This window comes from Oncorhynchus mykiss, chromosome 22, assembly GCF_057628025.1.
Source record: "Oncorhynchus mykiss isolate SJ-2025 chromosome 22, ASM5762802v1, whole genome shotgun sequence".
Lineage (NCBI taxonomy): Eukaryota > Metazoa > Chordata > Actinopteri > Salmoniformes > Salmonidae > Oncorhynchus > Oncorhynchus mykiss.
This window is the reverse complement of record NC_143043.1, coordinates 41,789,735-41,810,434: the sequence shown is the minus strand read 5'-3', so window position 1 is coordinate 41,810,434 and position 20,700 is coordinate 41,789,735. Positions and strand designations below refer to the sequence as shown.

Sequence of the window (20,700 nt, the reverse complement as noted above, 5' to 3'; positions counted from 1 at the left end):
TGACAGACAAAATGAGAAAAAAATCCAGAAAATCACATTGTAGGATTTTTAATGAATTTATTTGCAAATTATGGTGGAAAATAAGTATTTGGTCACCTACAAACAAGCAAGATTTCTGGCTCTCACAGACCTGTAACTTCTTCTTTAAGGGGCTCCTCTGTCCTCCACACGTTACCTCTATGATGAAAATTACAGGCCTCTCTCATCTTTTTAAGTGGGAGAAATTGCACAATTGGTGGCTGACTAAATACTTTTTTGCCCCACTGTATACACGCACGCACACATACACGAATGCACACACTGCTCCCATAACTACAAAATATTATCTACAGTTGTGGTTGGCATAATACACAATTTAACACACAGCACCAGGGGAGAGACATGTATGCTAATGCTAATGCCAGTCCTCTAAAGTAATGCTGAGGGAATCATTAATTAGCTAATGGCTAGCATGGCAGCGGAGCAGAACCCTGCTAAGACGAGTCCTTGGTTTCAGTAGCTGAGTCAGTCCAGTGTTTGAACTAAAGCACCTCATCATTACCATAATCATGCAGTTGGCCTGCTTTAACTGGAGGTAACTGCACCACGTCTCAGCTCAACCCAGCCCTGATCTTAACACTCATGTAAATGGAATGTGGACAGACTGACTGACTGTATGAATGTTTTATGTTTGGTGAATCACTGATGAACACATCCCTTGAGTGTATATTTAATGACTGGTCACTGGCCATTGCTACCTACATAAGTTTACTGGCTGTGTATGCCAGCCTATTATCCTCTGAGAGAGAGAGAGCGAGAGAGATTGAGAGAAAGAGGGACAATGACACAGAGAGAGATATTGGTACTGAGAGAAAGAGGGACAAAGAGAGAGGGAAGGGAGACAGTTAAAGGAAATGGATTTGACAAGAGTGAGATGGAGGTGGAGAGAGTTAGAGAGAAATGTCTGTACCGAGAACTGGTCCGGTTTGATCTAGCGTTATCATACATCCTTAAGGCTTCTGTTTACTCTCTCTATTTTATTCTTTCTCCATGATGTCCCTCCCAGTCCCGTCACAATGCACTCCCAGTTGCCAGACAGTCAGAGCAGTTTGAGGCAACCAAAGCAGGCATGCCACATTTCACTGCCCCTACTGTCTAATCCACTGGAGTAAATTCAGTTTTCTAGAGCAGAGAGACGAGGGGTCCAGGTCAACCCCAGCTCCACTCACCTCTCTCCACTCGTCACTCACTCTCTCAGCTCAAACACTGTCATACAGGAGGGAAGACTGACTGCAACTGCCAATGTGTGAGGAAATGACAACACACTAAATACTATAGAAGGGTTTTAAGCACAGGGTAGTTGTTCTGATGAGTCTTACTCACAGACATGGATAGAGACCATGGGCAGCAGGAGTCTTAGTTGTTTTCTAATAGGCTGATCAATCTGGTCTTCTAGGTAGACTTTATGTGTGTCTGTTGCAGCTAGAAGAGGATAGCATTTCATATGTTGATTTTTGCCTAGTTGGCGATGAAAGAGGTATCTGACCTTGCTTGCGTGTTTTTGTGTGTGTGTGTGTGTGTGTGTGTTTTCCCATCTAGTGAGTGGAGCCTGGTCCTGTTGGTCATCCTGGTCTCAGTGTTCGGCACCCTGTGGTGGAGGGCACTATCAGCGTACCCGCTCCTGTAACAACCCCAGCCCTGTCAACGGAGGAGATATCTGTATTGGCCTACACACTGAGGAAGCGCTGTGCAACACACACACCTGTGACGGTAAGGCAAAGACACACATATCCATCAGAGTCGCAGGCTTTTCTGTTCTTTACATGAATGAATGAATGACATGTTATTTACGTGTCAAATTGCCAGTTGGCGGCCCATCCCTTATGGTATTAATTGACACATAAACAAACATTACAATAATTCACTGTGGTAATTAAATCATAATTCTTCTTCTGGTGTTCTCTGCATTGCGCATCGCATAAAGACTGGAAAAATGTAAGGTAAAAATCACTACATAATAGTAAATAAGGTTATCCAAACAATAACTACATCCCTAGAGCAGTTAAATAATATACATACACACTGTATATAAACACATACACACATACACACTGTATATACAGGTATACACATACACACTGTATATATACATGTACACACATACAGTTGAAGTCGGAAGTTTTACATACACCTTATTCAAATACTTATTCACAATTCCTGACATTTAATCCTAGTAAAAATGGCCTGTCTTAGGTCAGTTAGGATCACCACTTTATTTTAAGAATGTGAAATGTCAGAATAGTAGTAGAGAGAATTATTTATTTCCTCTTTAATTTCTTTAATCACATTCCCAGTGGGTCAGAAGTTTATATACACTCAATTGGTGTTTGGTAGCATTGCTTTTAAATTGTTTAACTTGGGTCAAATGTTTCAGGTAGCCTTCCACAGGCTTCCCACAATAAGCTGGGTGAATTTTGGCACATTCCTCCTGACACAGCTGGTGTAACTGAGTCAGGTTTGTAGGCCTCCTTGCTTGCACACTTTTTCAGTTCTGCCCACAAATTTTCTATAGGATTGAGGTCAGGGCTTTGTGATGGCAACTCCAATACCTTGACTTTGTTGTCCTTAAGCCATTTTGCCACGACTTTGGAAGTATGCTTGGGGTCATTGTCCATTTGGAATACCCATTTGCAACCAATTTGCTTCAATATATCCACAAAATGTTCCTACCTCATGATGCCATCTATTTTGTGGAGTGCACCAGTCCCTCCTGCAGCAAAGCACCCCCACAACATGATGCTGTCACCCCCGTGCTTCACGGTTGGGTTGGTGTTCTTTGGCTTGCAAGCCTCCCCATTTTTCCTCCCAACATAATGATGGTCATTATGGCCAAACAGTTCAATTTTTGTTTCATCAGACTAGAGAACATTTCTTCAAAAAGTACGATCTTTGTCCCCATGTGCAGTTGCAAACCGTAGTCTGGCTTTTTTATGATGGTTTTGTAGCAGTGGCTTCTTCCTTGCTGAGCGGCCTCTCAGGTTATGTCGATATAGGACTAGTTTTACTGTGGACATAGATTTTTTTGTACCTATTTCCTACAGCATCTTCACACAGTCTGCTGTTGTTCTGGGATTTATTTGCACTTTTCGCACCAAAGTATGTTCATCTCTAGGAGAACGTGTCTCCTTCCTGAGCGGTATGACGGCTGCATGGTCCCATGGTGTTTATACTTGCGTACTATTGTTTGTACAGATGAACGTGGTACCTTCAGGCGTTTGGAAATTGCTCCCAAGGATGAGCAATTTTTTTCTGAGGTCTTGGCTGATTTCTTTTGATTTTCCCATGATGTCAAGCAAAGAGGCACTGACTTTGAAGATAGGCCTTGAAATACATCCACAGGTACACCTCCAATTGACTCAAATGATGTCAATTAGCCTATCAGAAGCTTCTAAAGCCATGACATCATTTTCTGGAATTTTCCAAGCTGTTTAAAGGCACAGTCAACTTAGTGTATGTAAACTTCTGACTCACTGGAATTGTGATACAGTGAATTATAAGTGAAATAATCTGTCTGTAAACAATTGTTGGAGGAATGACTTGTGTCATGCACAAAGTAGATATCCTAACCGACTTGCCAAAACTATAGTTTGTTAGCAAGAAATTTGTGGAGTAGTTGAAAAACGAGTTTAATTGAATCCAACCTAAGTTTATGTAAACTTCCGACTTCAACTGTACATACATACATAACATATACAGATAAATAAATAAATACAGAAAAAGACATAAGAAGTTATTTGAACCCAGTCTGGCACAAAGAGAAGATTCATATGGGAGGCAAGCCTATACACATTCTACATACACACATACCATTTACCACATAGAAGATTCATATGGGAGACAAGCCTATACACATTCTATATACACACATACCATTTACCACATAGAAGATTCATATGGGAGACAAGCCTATACACATTCTATATACACACATACCATTTACCACATAGAAGATTCATATGGGAGACAAGCCTATACACATTCTATATACACACATACCATTTACCACATAGAAGATTCATATGGGAGACAAGCCTATACACATTCTATATACACACATACCATTTACCACATAGAAGATTCATATGGGAGACAAGCCTATACACATTCTATATACACACATACCATGTACCACATAGAAGATTCATATGGGAGGCAAGCCCTACACACAGTCTATATACACACATACCATTTACCACATAGAAGATTCATATGGGAGACAAGCCTATACACATTCTATATACACACATACCATTTACCACATAGAAGATTCATATGGGAGACAAGCCTATACACATTCTATATACACACATACCATTTACCACATAGAAGATTCATATGGGAGACAAGCCTATACACATTCTATATACACACATACCATTTACCACATAGAAGATTCATATGGGAGGCAAGCCCTACACACAGTCTATATACACACATACCATTTACCACATAGAAGATTCATATGGGAGGCAAGACCTACACACAGTCTATATACACACATACCATTTACCACATAGAAGATTCATATGGGAGACAAGCTCTACACACAGTCTATATACACACATACCATTTACCACATAGAAGCTAAACATTGTTTTTTACAATTTCATTATAGGTAGCACTTCTTATTTTATTCCAGGCTTTATATAAATATTCCGCAATCGGAAATACACAATGGACAAAACACAATTCAGTTTCTCCTCGTCACTCAGCAACATAATGCCAGGGTATATCTGGTGGTCTGTCTCCTCATCACTCAGCCACATAATGCCAGGGTATATCTAGTGGTCTGTCTCTTCATCACTCAGCCACATAATGCTAGGGTATATCTGGTGGTCTGTCTCCTCATCACTCAGCAACATAATGCCAGGGTGTATCTGGTGGTCTGTCTCCTCGTCACTCAGCCACATAATGCCAGGTTATATCTGGTGGTCTGTCTCCTCATCACTCAGCCACATAATGCCAGGGTATATCTGGTGGTCTGTCTCCTCATCACTCAGCCACATAATGCCAGGGTATATCTGGTGGTCTGTCTCATCACTCAGCCACATAATGCCAGGGTATATCTGGTGGTCTGTCTCCTCATCACTCAGCAACATAATGCCAGGGTGTATCTGGTGGTCTGTCTCCTCGTCACTCAGCCACATAATGCTAGGGTATATCTGGTGGTCTGTCTCATCACTCAGCCACATAATGCCAGGGTATATCTGGTGGTCTGTCTCCTCATCCCTCAGCCACATAATGCCAGGGTGTATCTGGTGGTCTGTCTCCTCGTCACTCAGCCACATAATGCCAGGGTATATCTGGTGGTCTGTCTCCTCATCACTCAGCAACATAATGCCAGGGTGTATCTGGTGGTCTGTCTCGTCGTCACTCAGCCACATAATGCCAGGGTATATCTGGTGGTCTGTCTCATCACTCAGCCACATAATGCCAGGGTGTATCTGGTGGTCTGTCTCTTCGTCACTCAGCCACATAATGCCAGGGTATATCTGGTGGTCTGTCTCATCACTCAGCCACATAATGCCAGGGTGTATCTGGTGGTCTGTCTCCTCGTCACTCAGCCACATAATGCCAGGGTATATCTGGTGTGCTTTCTGGAATAAGAACAGTTGCATATCGTGGTAGGAAGGGCAATAGAGGATCAAATTAGTTTCATTTTCTATTTCTTAGTGGTCACAATAGTTGCATAGTCTTTCCTAATCAATGCATTGCAAGCCTATCGTGATAATTGCTCACTGATCAATACTGTGCCAGTCAGCACCTTGTTATGTCACTCCAGAGAGGGGTGTGAAAGAGGTGCATATTGGGAAACGGAGTTCCCATGCCTATTCCCTGCTGTGCTGGGAGGCAGCCCAATTGTGTCTGATAGTGTACCTTGTTGCCCAATAATGTGTGACGATGTGACATGTATACTGTCTATCTAACCAGGCCCTCTGCTCTGTGTAGTGTCTCTGTGTAGTGTCTCTGTTTCCTATAGGACTCTGTAATGTGTATGAGTGTGAGCCAGCTATAGCTAATCCTGGACTGGGTAAAAAGTTACTCTCAGATATTCCTCTGAATAAGCCCACAGCCTTAATGAGAGACCAGACTAAATCTAATCTCTTGTCTAAAGAGTTTGTTTGATTCCTGTCCTAATCCATTCTTTATTTTCCAGCAAACTGGCCAGTGTCACTATTTATTGTGTTCCTGCTGCGGCGTCCAGTGTGTGTGTGTCTGTGTGTTTACGTGATTAACTATACTTGCAGGGACCAGAAGTCCCCACAAGAATAGTAAATTATTATTTTTTTACCAACAGGGGACATTTTGTTGGTCCCCACAAGGTCAAATGCTATTTCTAGGGGGTTCAGAGTTAAAGTAAGAATTAGTGTTAGGGTTATAATTAGGTTTAGGTTAGGAGTTAGTGTTAGGGTTAGGTTTAGGGTTAGGGTTAAGTTTTCCGGTTGAGGTTAAGGTTAGGGTTAGAGTACGGGTTAGGGAAAAAATGATTTTGAATTGGACTGAGCTGTGTGTCCCAAAAGCACAGCACCGCAGTGCTGAGGCACCACTACAGCCTTGGATTCGATCTGCAAGCTGACTCCGGTTGTCAGTCGAACTGTGGATCCTCTGACACATTGGTGCGGCTGACACTCGGGTTAAGAGAGCAGGGTGATAAGAAGTAGGAGGCCAGGTGGGTCATGTTTCAGAGGACACATGACTCCACCTTCACCTCTCCCGAGCCCAATGAGGAGTTTCAGAGATGAGCCAAGGGACCTAATTTCAGGGAGAAAATGCTTGTGGCCATATCACCCTGAACACGCCTGTTCAGGGTCAATCCTGGTTAGTACTGGGACTGGAGACCGCCTGGGAATACCAGGTGCCTCAAAAAATAACAAATATATAGGAAACAGGGTGCCATTTGGGATACAAACAACCCTTTTCATCTGGTTAATGTTCTCTTTTGATGTAGGGCTAACACTTCCCATTAGCTAGCTAGCTGTCTGTCTGTCTGTCTGTATGTGTGTGTACGCCTGCACGTGTGTTCAACTTCATGTGTGTTCACCTTCATGTGTGTTCACCTTCATGTGCGTTCACCTTCATGTGTGTTGACCTTCATGTGTATTCACCTTCATGTGTGTTCACCTTCATGTGTATTCACCTTCATGTGTGTTCACCTTCATGTGTGTTGACCTTCATGTGTATTCACCTTCACGTGTGTTCACCTTCATGTGTATTCACCTTCATGTGTATTCACCTTCATGTGTGTTTACCTTCATGTGTGTTCACCTTCATGTGTGTTCACCTTCATGTGTGTTCACCTTCATGTGTATTCACCTTCATGTGTATTCACCTTCATGTGTGTTTACCTTCATGTGTGTTCACCTTCATGTGTGTTCACCTTCATGTGCGTTCACCTTCATGTGTGTTGACCTTCATGTGTATTCACCTTCATGTGTGTTGACCTTCATGTGTATTCACCTTCATGTGTGTTCACCTTCATGTGTATTCACCTTCATGTGTGTTCACCTTCATGTGTGTTGACCTTCACGTGTGTTCACCTTCATGTGTATTCACCTTCATGTGTGTTCACCTTCATGTGTGTTCACCTTCATGTGTGTTGACCTTCATGTGTATTCACCTTCATGTGTGTTGACCTTCATGTGTATTCACCTTCACGTGTGTTCACCTTCATGTGTATTCACCTTCATGTGTATTCACCTTCATGTGTGTTCACCTTCACGTGTGTTCACCTTCATGTGTGTTCACCTTCACGTGTGTTGACCTTCATGTGTGTTCACCTTCACGTGTGTTCACCTTCATGTGTATTCACCTTCATGTGTATTCACCTTCATGTGTATTCACCTTCACGTGTGTTCACCTTCATGTGTATTCACCTTCATGTGTATTCACCTTCACGTGTGTTCACCTTCATGTGTGTTCACCTTCATGTGTGTTGACCTTCATGTGTATTCACCTTCACGTGTGTTCACCTTCATGTGTGTTCACCTTCATGTGTGTTTACCTTCATGTGTGTTCACCTTCATGTGTGTTCACCTTCATGTGTATTCACCTTCATGTGTGTTCACCTTCATGTGTATTCACCTTCATGTGTGTTGACCTTCATGTGTATTCACCTTCACGTGTGTTCACCTTCATGTGTGTTTACCTTCATGTGTGTTTACCTTCATGTGTGTTCACCTTCATGTGTATTCACCTTCATGTGTGTTCACCTTCACGTGTGTTCACCTTCATGTGTATTCACCTTCATGTGTATTCACCTTCACGTGTGTTCACCTTCATGTGTATTCACCTTCATGTGTATTCACCTTCACGTGTGTTCACCTTCATGTGTGTTCACCTTCAGGTGTGTTTACCTTCATGTGTGTTCACCTTCATGTGTATTCACCTTCATGTGTGTTCACCTTCATGTGTGTTTACCTTCATGTGTGTTCACCTTCATGTGTATTCACCTTCATGTGTATTCACCTTCATGTGTATTCACCTTCATGTGTGTTCACCTTCATGTGTGTTTACCTTCATGTGTGTTCACCTTCATGTGTGTTCACCTTCATGTGTATTCACCTTCATGTGTGTTTACCTTCATGTGTGTTCACCTTCATGTGTATTCACCTTCATGTGTGTTTACCTTCATGTGTGTTCACCTTCATGTGTGTTCACCTTCATGTGTATTCACCTTCATGTGTGTTGACCTTCATGTGTGTTCACCTTCATGTGTATTCACCTTCATGTGTATTCACCTTCATGTGTGTTCACCTTCATGTGTGTTCACCTTCATGTGTATTCACCTTCATGTGTGTTTACCTTCATGTGTGTTCACCTTCATGTGTGTTCACCTTCATGTGTATTCACCTTCATGTGTGTTGACCTTCATGTGTGTTCACCTTCATGTGTGTTGACCTTCATGTGTGTTCACCTTCATGTGTGTGCCCCTGCTTGTGTCCACAGTTTGCCATGCTAATGTCTTGTCCTCATCTGTCTCCTGCTTCGGTACATTTACCGACAGGCAGGACATTGGTCATCTATTCCCTATAGATACAGTGAACCTCCAATTAGCCGAAAAACCTTGTGTCTGTCAGTCCCCGGCCTATCTGATGGCCTTGTCAGAGATGGCTTGATTAAATAGATTGTGCTAACTAATGAAGGACAGGAGGGTGTGTGTGTGTGTCCATATTAGTACAGCCTCAAGAGTCACAAGGACACCAACTCCCTGTGAGGCTGTCCTAATATGGATGCTGTACCGTCAGGGTTGTGTTGTGTTGTGTTGTTCATTGTAGACTGGTGTGGGGAGATCAGAGATCACGAGGAGCAGCTTCGGCAGCCTGTGGCTGAAAGGCTGACTGATAGGAGAGGTAAACAAAATGGCAGCCATCATTCATTGGGTGAATGGCTTTTGGCATCACGGGTTGGAAACGGGGGAGAGGGTTCTGGGAGAGGGTCTTTCCTGTTTACTGTACACAGGCGCCTGTCGCCTGGGAAACATGGCTAACACTTGGCTCTTGACGAAAACATCTTGGCTATGCACTAAACAAACTATGGGTTTGCTTTCTCAAAACAGTTTACCTCACAACCACTTGGGTCTGTTTGTATATGGCTAGGGTTGTTAGGGTTGTTTGTGGCTGTGCTGTGGTGGGGCTAGTTTGTTTGTTTTCATGCGCTTGGGTGGTCAAGTTGGGTTCCAGGCATTTTAAGAATGCAGCGGTTACCTCAACTCAGAGTGAATCTTTGGTCATTTGTCTGTGTACTGACGTTTGTGTGTGTGTGCGCAGGCGGCTGGATGGCCTGGTCTCTGTGGTCAGCATGTGATGACGTAGGGCTGCAGGTACGCAGCCGGGTCTGTGGGGCTCAAGGCTCCGCCCCCTGTGTGGGAAACAGCACTGAGCACAGGGATTGCAACGAGATTCCAGGTGAGCCATACACACTTTCATCATATATGTCATCATCATCGTCACCACCAACATCAGCATCATAACCGTTATCATTTTCATCATCGCCATCGTTCATAATCATCACTATCATCATCATCATAACCGTTATCATTTTCATCATCATCACCATCGTTCATAATCATCACTATCATCATTATCATCATTATCATAACCATTATCATGATCATCATCCTGATCGTCGCCATCGTTCATAATCATCAATATCATTATCGTAACCGTTATCATGATCATCATCATCACCATTTAATTGTTATTATTTTTTTCACCTTTATTTAACCAGGTAGGCCAGTTGAGAACAAGTTCTCTGTGACATGGCCAAGATAAAGCAAAGCAGTGCGACACAAACAACACAGAGTTACACATGGAATAAACAAACGTACAGTCAATAACACAATAGAAAAGTCTATATACTGTACAGTGTGTGCAAATGTAGTAAGATTAGGGAGGTAAGGCAATAAATAGGCCATAGTGGCGAATAGGCCATAGTGGCGGGCAGGTGCAGGCAGCGATCAGTTGAAGAGCATGCATTTAGTTTTACTTGTATTTAAGAGCAGTTGGAGGCCACGGAAGGAGAGTTGTATGGCATTGAAGTGCATCTGGAGGTTTGTTAACACAATGTACAAAGAAGGGCCAGAAGTATACAGAATGGTGTTGTCTGCGTAGAGGTGGATCAGAGAATCACCAGCAGCAAGAGCGACATCATTAATGTATACAGAGAAAAGAGTCTGCCCGAGAATTGAACCATATGGCACCCCATAGAGACTGCCAGAGGTCCGGACAACAGGCCCTCCGATTTGACACACTGAACTCTGTCTGAGAAGTAGTTGGTGAACCAGGCGAAGCAGTCATTTGAGAAACCAAGGTTGTTGAGTCTGGGGGGATAATCACTCTGAGATAATAACCACTCTGAGATAATAACCACTCTGAGATAATAACCACTCTGAGATAATAATCACTCTGAGATAATAACCACTCTGAGATAATGACAACTCTGAGATAATAACAACTCTCAGATAATAACCACTCTGAGATAATAACCACTCTGAGATAATAATCACTCTGAGATAATAACCACTCTGAGATAATAACCACTCTGAGATAATAATCACTCTGAGATAATAACCACTCTGAGATAATAACCACTCTGAGATAATAACCACTCTGAGATAATAACCACTCTGAGATAATAACAACTTTGAGATAATAACAGCTCTGAGATAATAACAGCTCTGAGATAATAACCACTCTGAGATAATAACCACTCTGAGATAATAATCACTCTGAGATAATAACCACTCTGAGATAATAACCACTCTGAGATAATAACCACTCTGAGATAATAACCACTCTGAGATAATAATCACTCTGAGATAATAACCACTCTGAGATAATAATCACTCTGAGATAATAATCACTCTGAGTCACTCTGAGATAATAACCACTCTGAGATAATAACCACTCTGAGATAATAATCACTCTGAGATAATAATCACTCTGAGATAATAACCACTCTGAGATAATAACCACTCTGAGATAATAACCACTCTGAGATAATAACCACTCTGAGATAATAATTACTCTGAGATAATAATCACTCTGAGATAATAACCACTCTGAGATAATAACCACTCTGAGATAATAACCACTCTGAGATAATAACCACTCTGAGATAATAATCACTCTGAGCTAATAATCACTCTGAGATAATAATCACTCTGAGATAATAATCACTCTGAGATAATAACCACTCTGAGATAATAACCACTATGAGATAATAACCACTCTGAGATAATAACCACTCTGAGATAATAACCACTATGAGATAATAATCACTCTGAGATAATAACCACTCTGAGATAATAACCACTCTGAGATAATAACCACTATGAGATAATAACCACTCTGAGATAATAACCACTCTGAGATAATAACCACTCTGAGATAATAACCACTCTGAGATAATAACCACTATGAGATAATAACCACTCTGAGATAATAACCACTCTGAGATAAGACGGATCATACACATAGGGACAGTTTCTTGGACACAGATTGACAGAAAGCCTATTGTCTTTTATCAATGGCGGTTATGATATCATTTAGGGCCTTGAGCGTGGCTGAGGTGCACCCATGACCAGCTCGGAAACCAGATTGCATAGCAAAGAAGATACGGTGGGATTCGAAATGGTCGGTGATCTGTTTGTTAACCACCATTCATAATCATCGCTATCATCATTATCATAACAGTTATGATCATCATCAATGACATTGTTCATAATCATCACTATCATTATCATCATAACTGTTACCATCATCACCATCCTCGTCATCACCTCCACCATTATCATAATCACTCTGAGATAATAACCACTCTGAGATAAGACGCATCATACACATAGGGACAGTTTCTTGGACACAGATTAAGTCTAATACAATACAAAAAGGCATGGATATTCTCTATAGAAAGTGCTTTTTAGTCCATCCATGACAAGACTAAACCATGTCCGGGAAACTGCCCCCCCCCTCCCCCCCCGCTGCTACTTCTATGGACATTTTTTTAGGATTATTATTGTTTAATTCACACCTGCAGTGTTGGAGCTCGGAGTTTAAGTATTCCACTGTACATTACAACTACATCTGCGACCCTGTGCATGTGGCTAAGTCAAACATCTAATCTAAAAAAAAATCCCCCACCAGAATAAGATCTTCTATCTTAATTTGTGCTAATGAAGTCTACGTAAATCAGGCTTCTTAGAGTGTTCCTCTGATGAGGACCTTGTTAAGGCTGTTTCCTTTCTTTTACTTTTAACAGAGTAATGATTTTTCTGTCCCTGGCTACCAGAGACAAGACAGATGCAATTAGCGTCCCAAAAAGGCACCCTATACAGTGCACTACTTTTGACCAGAGCCCTATAGACGGGTAAGCGGCCAACATCATGAAAATGATGCGTGCGCTTCAAAGGCCGAGTGTTGTTATGGTTCTGGGTGGCCAGATAGCTAGCAACAATGACAAGAAATGGACATGTGGGACAAGAGCTCATTGTGTAACTGTATTTATGTTTTCAATAAACATTGGAAACCAAATATAGTTGACTTGCTATCAACAATCTAATCCCACCATTTCTAAACAACCAACCCGTATGTGTCCTGGTCATGAGTATCCAACTATATAGGGAATAGGGTACCGTTTGGGACGCGGCCCAAATCACATCTAATTTCGTTGCAATTTCGGAGGAGGCGTTGGAAATCGTAAGGTCACTGGGATGGCGTGTGACACTCGCTCAGCCGAAATTGCCCCAAAATGTAATCATAGGATGGCCACATCTCAATTAAAAACACACACCCTCCTCTTCCCCCCTCTCCCTCCTGATGAATGACTATAAGTGTCGGTTAAACATCATAGAAGCTAGTCTGCACAACAATCCCAACTGTCTGAAGTTTTCATTCGTGTTTCATGATGTATGTTTCTTTGTGTGTACTGTGTACTGTATACTGTGTGTACTGTTCTGCAAGTACCATCTACCAGTTCAAATCACTCTGAACTCTTGGATGGTTTCCAGATATTTCTGTGCATGGTGAGAATGTGCATGTGCTGGTAGCTGACTGTTTGTCTGTCTCTGCATGTCTGTCTGTGTGTGTGTTGTGTTGCAGTGATTCTCCCTGCGTCTGGCTTTGATAAGGACCAGCAATGCAGAGGTAAGTGGATTAACAACCACCTACAGTACGTGTGAATGCGTGTGTGTGTATGTGTGTGTGTGTGTTCCATGAATCCTTTCATTCAGTCAGCAGGAGGTAATAGGAGCGCTGTAGGTCTTCCCCTCCTCTACTTTAATCTACCTTTAGGGGGGATGCCACCATATCCGTTTTGAAACCATGGCGATGCTGCACAAGCCTTTGAACCAATCATCAGAAGTGGAATATGCATGAGGGGGGGATGGCCATTATAATAAGGTGTAGGAACCATGCTGGGAAGGGTAATGGTTTCAAGGCTGTGCCGCCATTCCATTGGACAGCTTCCAGGTTTGACGGCAGGAGCACTGAGGAGGAGGAGCTTGATTCCCTTGAATGAACCACCATTTTACTAGCCTGGTCCCCAATATGTTTGTGATGTCTTGCCAACTCCTGAGGTCATTGTCACCATGAATTGGCAAGACAGCACAAACAGATATGTGACCAGGCTACCACTTTGCTGCAATACAATATGTGAAGGAGGATGAGGAAAGAAAGAAAGAGTTATGATGAGAGAACGAAAACGACAGATAACAGACACCGATAATTGAACTAGACATCATGACTGACCTCCTCCCATCTGTCTGCTTTGTTGTTTTTGCACAGCATTCAGCTCTCTGCACCTGATAGCCACAGGCGTGTCTTGTTTCCTGGGGGCGGGCCTTCTGTCCTTCCTGGTCTATGTGTACTGTCAGCACTTCCACAAGCCCTCGCAGGAGTCTGCCGTCATACACCCAACCACACCCAACCACCTCAACTACAAGGGCAACACCACACCAAAGAACGAGAAGTACACGCCCATGGAGTTCAAGGTATTGTCACAGGTACAGTATACAAGGGTTGTCACTCATGTGGATAGATACACACACAGACATGCATATACACACACAACAGGCCTGAGTCCTCTGCATGCAGACACACATGCATAGACACACGCACATCCACTGTTGTTTTACTAACCTTGTGAGGACACACAATTGATTCCCATTCCAATCCTAGTTTTCCTAACCCTAGCCCTAACCCTGACCCTAACCTTAACCCTAAAACTTAACTTTAACCCTTAACTTTAACTCCTAAACCTAATTCTAACCCTAACCCTAAACCCCCTGGAAATCGCCTTTTTCTTTGTGGGGGCTTGCAAAATGTCCCCAGTTGGTCAGAAAATGCTCAGTTTATTGGAACTTCTGTTCTCCACAAGTATAATTAAACATGTCCACACACACACACAGACAAACATATACACACACAGACAAACATATACACACACAGACAAACATATACACACGCAGACATATACACACACAGACATGTACACACACAGACATGAACACACACAGACATATACACACATAGACATATACACACACAGACATATACACACACAGACATGTACACACAGACATATACACACACAGACATGTACACACACAGACATGTACACACAGACATATACACACACAGACATATACACACACAGACATGTACACACACAGACATATACCCACACAGACATATACACACACAGACATATACACACACAGACATATACACACACAGACATATACCCACACAGACATATACACACACAGACATATACACACACAGACATATAAACACACAGACATATACCCACACAGACATGTACACACAGACATATACCCACACAGACATATGCCCACACAGACATATACACACACAGACATATACCCACACAGACATGTACACACACAGACATGTACAATTGTCTGCGTGGCAAAGAGATGCTGTAACACCAGCCATTCATATGGCTTTGAGAAGATTTTCCTTATGTTTAGGGTTCTTTCATTATATGAGGATGAGTAATAGTGAGAGCTCAGAACTCTTATCTGTCTTCACCTGGTTTCCTTACTCCATGGTGTCTTGTGTCTCTGCCTGATCATAGCCTCAGTCCTTATTATTGGACCCCGTTGGGCTGTTATAGCAACTGACTCCCGCTGCTGTCTATAATGCTGAACCATCATCTCTTGAGAAAGCATCAGCCAAAACATTGAGGTTGGCTCAGCTATATTAAATTCAATAATAAATGTAAAGTCAAGCTGCACCTGCCTGCCCCACCTTTCCTCACTCTTGGACCTAACACCTGCGTGTGCCTATGAGCCACCTTCCGACCCCATCGATCCGTCCCACCGTGGCATTGCCCTTCATACGTAGGTCAGGGTTTAGCCTTAGGACCAAGGTCATGATCCATCTAGTATACATAGTTCCATATTATTTTTCCCCCTAATTAGTCAAGTACTGTGCTAGGACAGTCTATCTCAGATGATGGTTGTTGCTTCTCAGAAGGACACCTGATTGTTTTTCTAAAGCTGTCAGCCGCCTGCTGGGTGAGTGATGTGTTGTGGCGCAGTAGTTGAGGCTGGGTTCTAATACCTGGCACTGATGATCAGAGCCATGCAGTGAGAGCAGAGGCGTAATAGAATAAGTATGGCTAGGCAGGTTTCATACCACAGGTAGCTAGCTAACTATTAGCCTGGCATCTTAACTGATTTTGCTATGTTTAACCTGTGAGCACAGCATTCAGTCTGGTTTAACCAGGTTAGCTCGCTAGAGCCACTCACTCAACCTGAGAACTACTGCGGTTATCATTGGTCTTTCTTCACAGGCCCTCACCGCCCTCCTCCAGGGCATTTCAAAATGGCCGACGTTGTTGTGCATTTCACTGATTCTGGAACCCAATTACAGAGCAGGGACCAGAGCTGTTAAGATAAATTACATTACTGAGCAGCCGTCCGTAGTGTTCCCTCCGTCGGCTTGTTGTGGCTTCTAGCCGCCGCAACCTGCCTGTAAAGTGCAAGTGCATTACATTAAGTGTGAGTCCCAAATGACACCCCATTGCCCATATAGTGCACTACTTTCCAAATGGGCCCTGGTCAAAAGTAGTGCACTATAAAGGTAAAAGAGTTCCATTTTGAATGCACCCTACAGTAAAAATGTACTTTGTGCTGTTTCCTCATTTAGAAGGACCTACTGTAATTTATTCATCCCTCTCATATTTGTTAATTGATTATGCTTGATTTATGGCTGATAAATCACATTTTGTTGATGTTTTCTACCTTGCTAAAAGATGCACTTCCAGTACCCAGCACTGTAGCCCACTTTTCAACTTGTAAGAGTATAATATATGGATATTGCTCCTGTCTGAGTCATTGGTAAACTAAACCATCTGTTATGGCACTGTTATGAAACTCTTATGTCACTGTTATGACTGTTTTCTATACTCTTCCCACCTCACCCAGACATACATTAACAGTATGTTACACTTTACTGAACAGTATGTACCTTTTACATCCTCCAGTGTTTTCTGTCTAAGTTTGTAGCCACTGTCATCTGTTATGATTGTCTTCTCTCCACTTCCAGACTCTGAACAAGAACAACCTGCTCCCAGACGAGAGGTCTAACTTCTACCCAACGCCCCTGCAGCAAACTAACGTTTACACTACCACCTACTACCCCACAGCGCTGGGAAAATTCGACTACAACAGGCCTGACTCCTCCCCTTCCCCTTGCAGGACCTATAACCACAGCTGAGACACACACCCCAAGGACCCCAGCCTCACCTACCTACCCAGACTGAACTCCACCCCCATCGCCATGGTGACAAATGCCATGGTGACTGAACACAACCTAAGACCTGGATCTCATTTTTGCTCTCCTTTCCTTTATCCCATGGTATCGCCAAAATGGTGGGGTGTGTGTGTGTAAGGGTATACCTGGAACGTACTATCAGCACTCTGTAGGGGTGGATACAGTATGGATACTGATGCATCCCCTAGACTCACTAACTAGAGCCAGGAACCTGATCCTGGTACTGGACATCACAGTGTCAACGTAGTGCTTTGATGGAGAGCTGAATGATGAACTCCATAAGACACTATAAGCTACAGTAAGGATTTGGACAATGACTTATCCCTGTGGAACTTGACAACCTGATCGCCTTACTGTGGGTGTTGTGCTATTCAGAGAGGCTAGAGGTGGCCTTAAGAGATACTCAAAATGGCCACATCTTCTCCTCTCTGGTCTGTCTGGTCACCTCTATGAATGAGTCTCTATGACACCAACATCCCCTCTGTCTGCAGCTTTTATCCCCATTCTAAACTCTCCCAACAACAAGTTACCGGGAACATCCCAACCGGCGCATATCCTGGTGTCTGTCCTTGCTTCAGTGCGGTGGTTGCAAATCATGAGGAAACCAAAAAAATTACTAAATTAATTCAAGAGATCAGGAGGCCAATATCAGTTCTATTGTGTTTGGAGGTAGATGGATGAATGCACCCAGCTCACCTCATCACATGACATGAGGAGGACAAGAACCTGGGACTTCAGCTCTGCCATGTTTTTGGGTGGTACTAGAGGACCCGGGGAACAGAGGCACATCCATGGATGGCAGCGTGTGATCGGTTATGGACAAAACACTACCTATATTGGTCCACACAGATACAGACATACTCATTGCTGGATAGACTCTAGTTTTAATCTGCTTATGTCCAAACAAGGCCCCACACATCAGGCTGCCTAGCTATGTTATGTAATGTATAGGTAGGCTTCCCAGGGAATGATCTGAACATGGGATAGAGATCTGAGGTGTCTGACTGAGAGAGTTGGAATCAGTTGACGGGATACAGTTGGTACAGCTTTGGGTTGCCTCGGGTGCCTGTCTGTATGCAAAAGAGGGGATAATGTGGGGTCAGATTATATAAAGACTTCTAGAATGAAATGGATGCATTCTACTGAGCACTGTACCTACCTACTACCGCTCAGTGTGGAGAACTGGACTGCAACCGCATTTTGATATGATATCATACAAGCTAGGATAATAAGCTAGTAGTGTGGCACCTTTTTTTGAAGTGGTTTTGTTATGAGGGAGGTTATTTGTTTAATGCTAGAGAGAGAGAGAGAGAACAGTAGTATAGGAGGAAAAGTTTTATTTCACAAATAATAGCTGATTCACTTTTTAGTTTCTCATCAGTTTCACATCACAAAATACAATATTTTTACATTTTTCAAAGCAGCTTAGTAGCCAATGTGTATCTGACATATTTTACAAATAAGAACAAAAAAATAAAACACAGATTCATGTAGAAGCAAATATAAGTCTGACTGTATCAAATATTAATGGATCCCTCTCTTAACATTGCTAAATCATGCTTAGAAATACTTTGGTATGAGATTAATGTTTTGCTTGTATGTGTATGTTTGCTTGCTTCGTATGTGTATGCCTGTGAGCTTGAATGAGGAGAGGAACAGACAACTCTGTATGTATTTTGTACAATGTAAATGTAATGCTTTATTACATATGACTGTATATGACGGGATCTGTAAAGGACTATGTGCATTTTTTCACACATAATGATGATGGCACTCCTGACGTTCCGCTGGGTTTCTGTGTGTTCCACGTATAAGATGTTAATCGTTGTAAGTTTATGGAGAGCTGCACGGTTCTCATGGGGAAGCTTGGATCATAAAGGAATTTGAGAAACACAACTGAGCTATATTTTCTTATTATGCCTGATGTTATGCTAATTCAGCAGCGATGCTTCTAGTTCCTCTCATAGAAATAGAAGGATTTTATTCTATAATTCTAATTCTATAGTTCCGCAATATGCACGAGAGCTCTATCTGTACATAAGAGACAGCCTTCGATCTGCAGACCATTAATGACATCTAAAGGTTAGTATAATGTAAATGTATATTATTGTATAGCTAACACTGTTTTTTGTTTTGTTTGTTTTGTTTGAAGCCTTATAGTTGTAAAAAAGTGCAGCAGCTATGTACACACCAACCATGGGGTTTGTAAGGGGATAGAGCTAGTCAATGTGACTGGTTGACTACGGCCTAGACATCTTTTCCAGGGATGTATTCATTCCACCGATTCTGTTGCAAAATGTTTCGCAAACGGAATGAAACGAAGAGGGACGTACATGAATTTGTCCAATAAAAACTCTTGTTTTTCTCTTTTGGCTTTCCGTTTGGGTCTTAAACGGTTTCCGTAATGAATACACAACAGCTGTTTTGTTACTTTGTGCAGATGTACAGTTTGGCTACATCTTGTGTAGTATCTTAGAGTAACAAAGACAGCCCGTCGTTTTAGAGGCACTTGTGCCAGTTTAACACAGAATCAATGTCACCACCACAATAAAACATTTATAATGAAAAGCCCTACCTTAATAAAACATGTAAAATAAGAACTTGATACAGCAAATGTACAACAAAGAGTCATGTAAATTAGATAAAAGTAATTATGCTGTTTAGAGGACTTAAAGTAACACTTCCATCCTGTGGTTTTCCTTTTCCACACATGCCTCACCCACGTTTCTTGGGTTTGTAATTGGCTCCCCTTAAATGGTGACTCCCTCTAATTTGCTTCCCCTGGCCCTGTAGTCACTTTTGATTGGACAAGCTGGATGTCACATTGTGGAGCTCTGTCCCCTGATTGGCTCGGTGCCCTTCTATGCAACTGACCTGGTGGTACTGTTAGATATGTGACATAGACTGTAATCACTGCCTTTTAGACACTGTGAATTTTTTGGTACTCTATATTTTTGTATATTGTACATTATAAAGGATAATAAACCTTGATGCCAACATCACATGAGTCATTTGTGTGTGTGTGTGTGTGTGTGCATGTACTCCATCACATCACCCCAGTGCAGCACCAGACGGAAAGCTCTCTTCCTGGTGCCAGCTAAGCAGTCAAGAAGAGTGCCACATTGATCAGTGCCAGTGTCTAAATAAAGGATATAATCCTGCTGAAACAGAATATCTTGCCTCAATGCCTCTGTATGCAGATTACTCTATATGTACAGGTTTCACCTGATTGACAGCACATATCCATCACTATCATTTTAGACCTACACTAAACTAGACATTTCCCTTAAAGCTGAAAGTATCCATGTACTGGATGTAGCCTACAGTACTGTCCATGGCAGGCCTGACAGTCATCTGATAT

The 20,700-nt window shown here is 42.3% G+C and overlaps 1 protein-coding gene across 11 annotated transcripts in view; it reads left to right on the top strand.

The window, feature by feature from the left end:
* The window catches only part of LOC110501806 (semaphorin-5B), a 289,412-nt gene extending 269,074 nt beyond the window's left edge, over positions 1 to 20,338 (top strand). For 2 of the 11 annotated variants that reach the window (XM_036959216.2, XM_090216088.1), the window contains 6 exons: positions 1,579 to 1,749; positions 9,315 to 9,389; positions 9,807 to 9,944; positions 13,638 to 13,682; positions 14,322 to 14,539; positions 17,112 to 20,338. In XM_036959216.2, coding sequence (XP_036815111.2) covers positions 1,579 to 1,749; positions 9,315 to 9,389; positions 9,807 to 9,944; positions 13,638 to 13,682; positions 14,322 to 14,539; positions 17,112 to 17,282 — 818 coding nt within the window. In that variant the 3' untranslated portion in view covers positions 17,283 to 20,338. Of the gene's footprint in view, positions 1 to 1,578; positions 1,750 to 9,314; positions 9,390 to 9,806; positions 9,945 to 12,089; positions 12,178 to 13,637; positions 13,683 to 14,321; positions 14,540 to 17,111 lie in introns of those variants that run through there. The other 9 variants (XM_036959217.2, XM_036959220.2, XM_036959219.2 and 6 more) reach the window with 9 other exon arrangements.
* Positions 20,339 to 20,700: the final 362 nt, after the last annotated feature.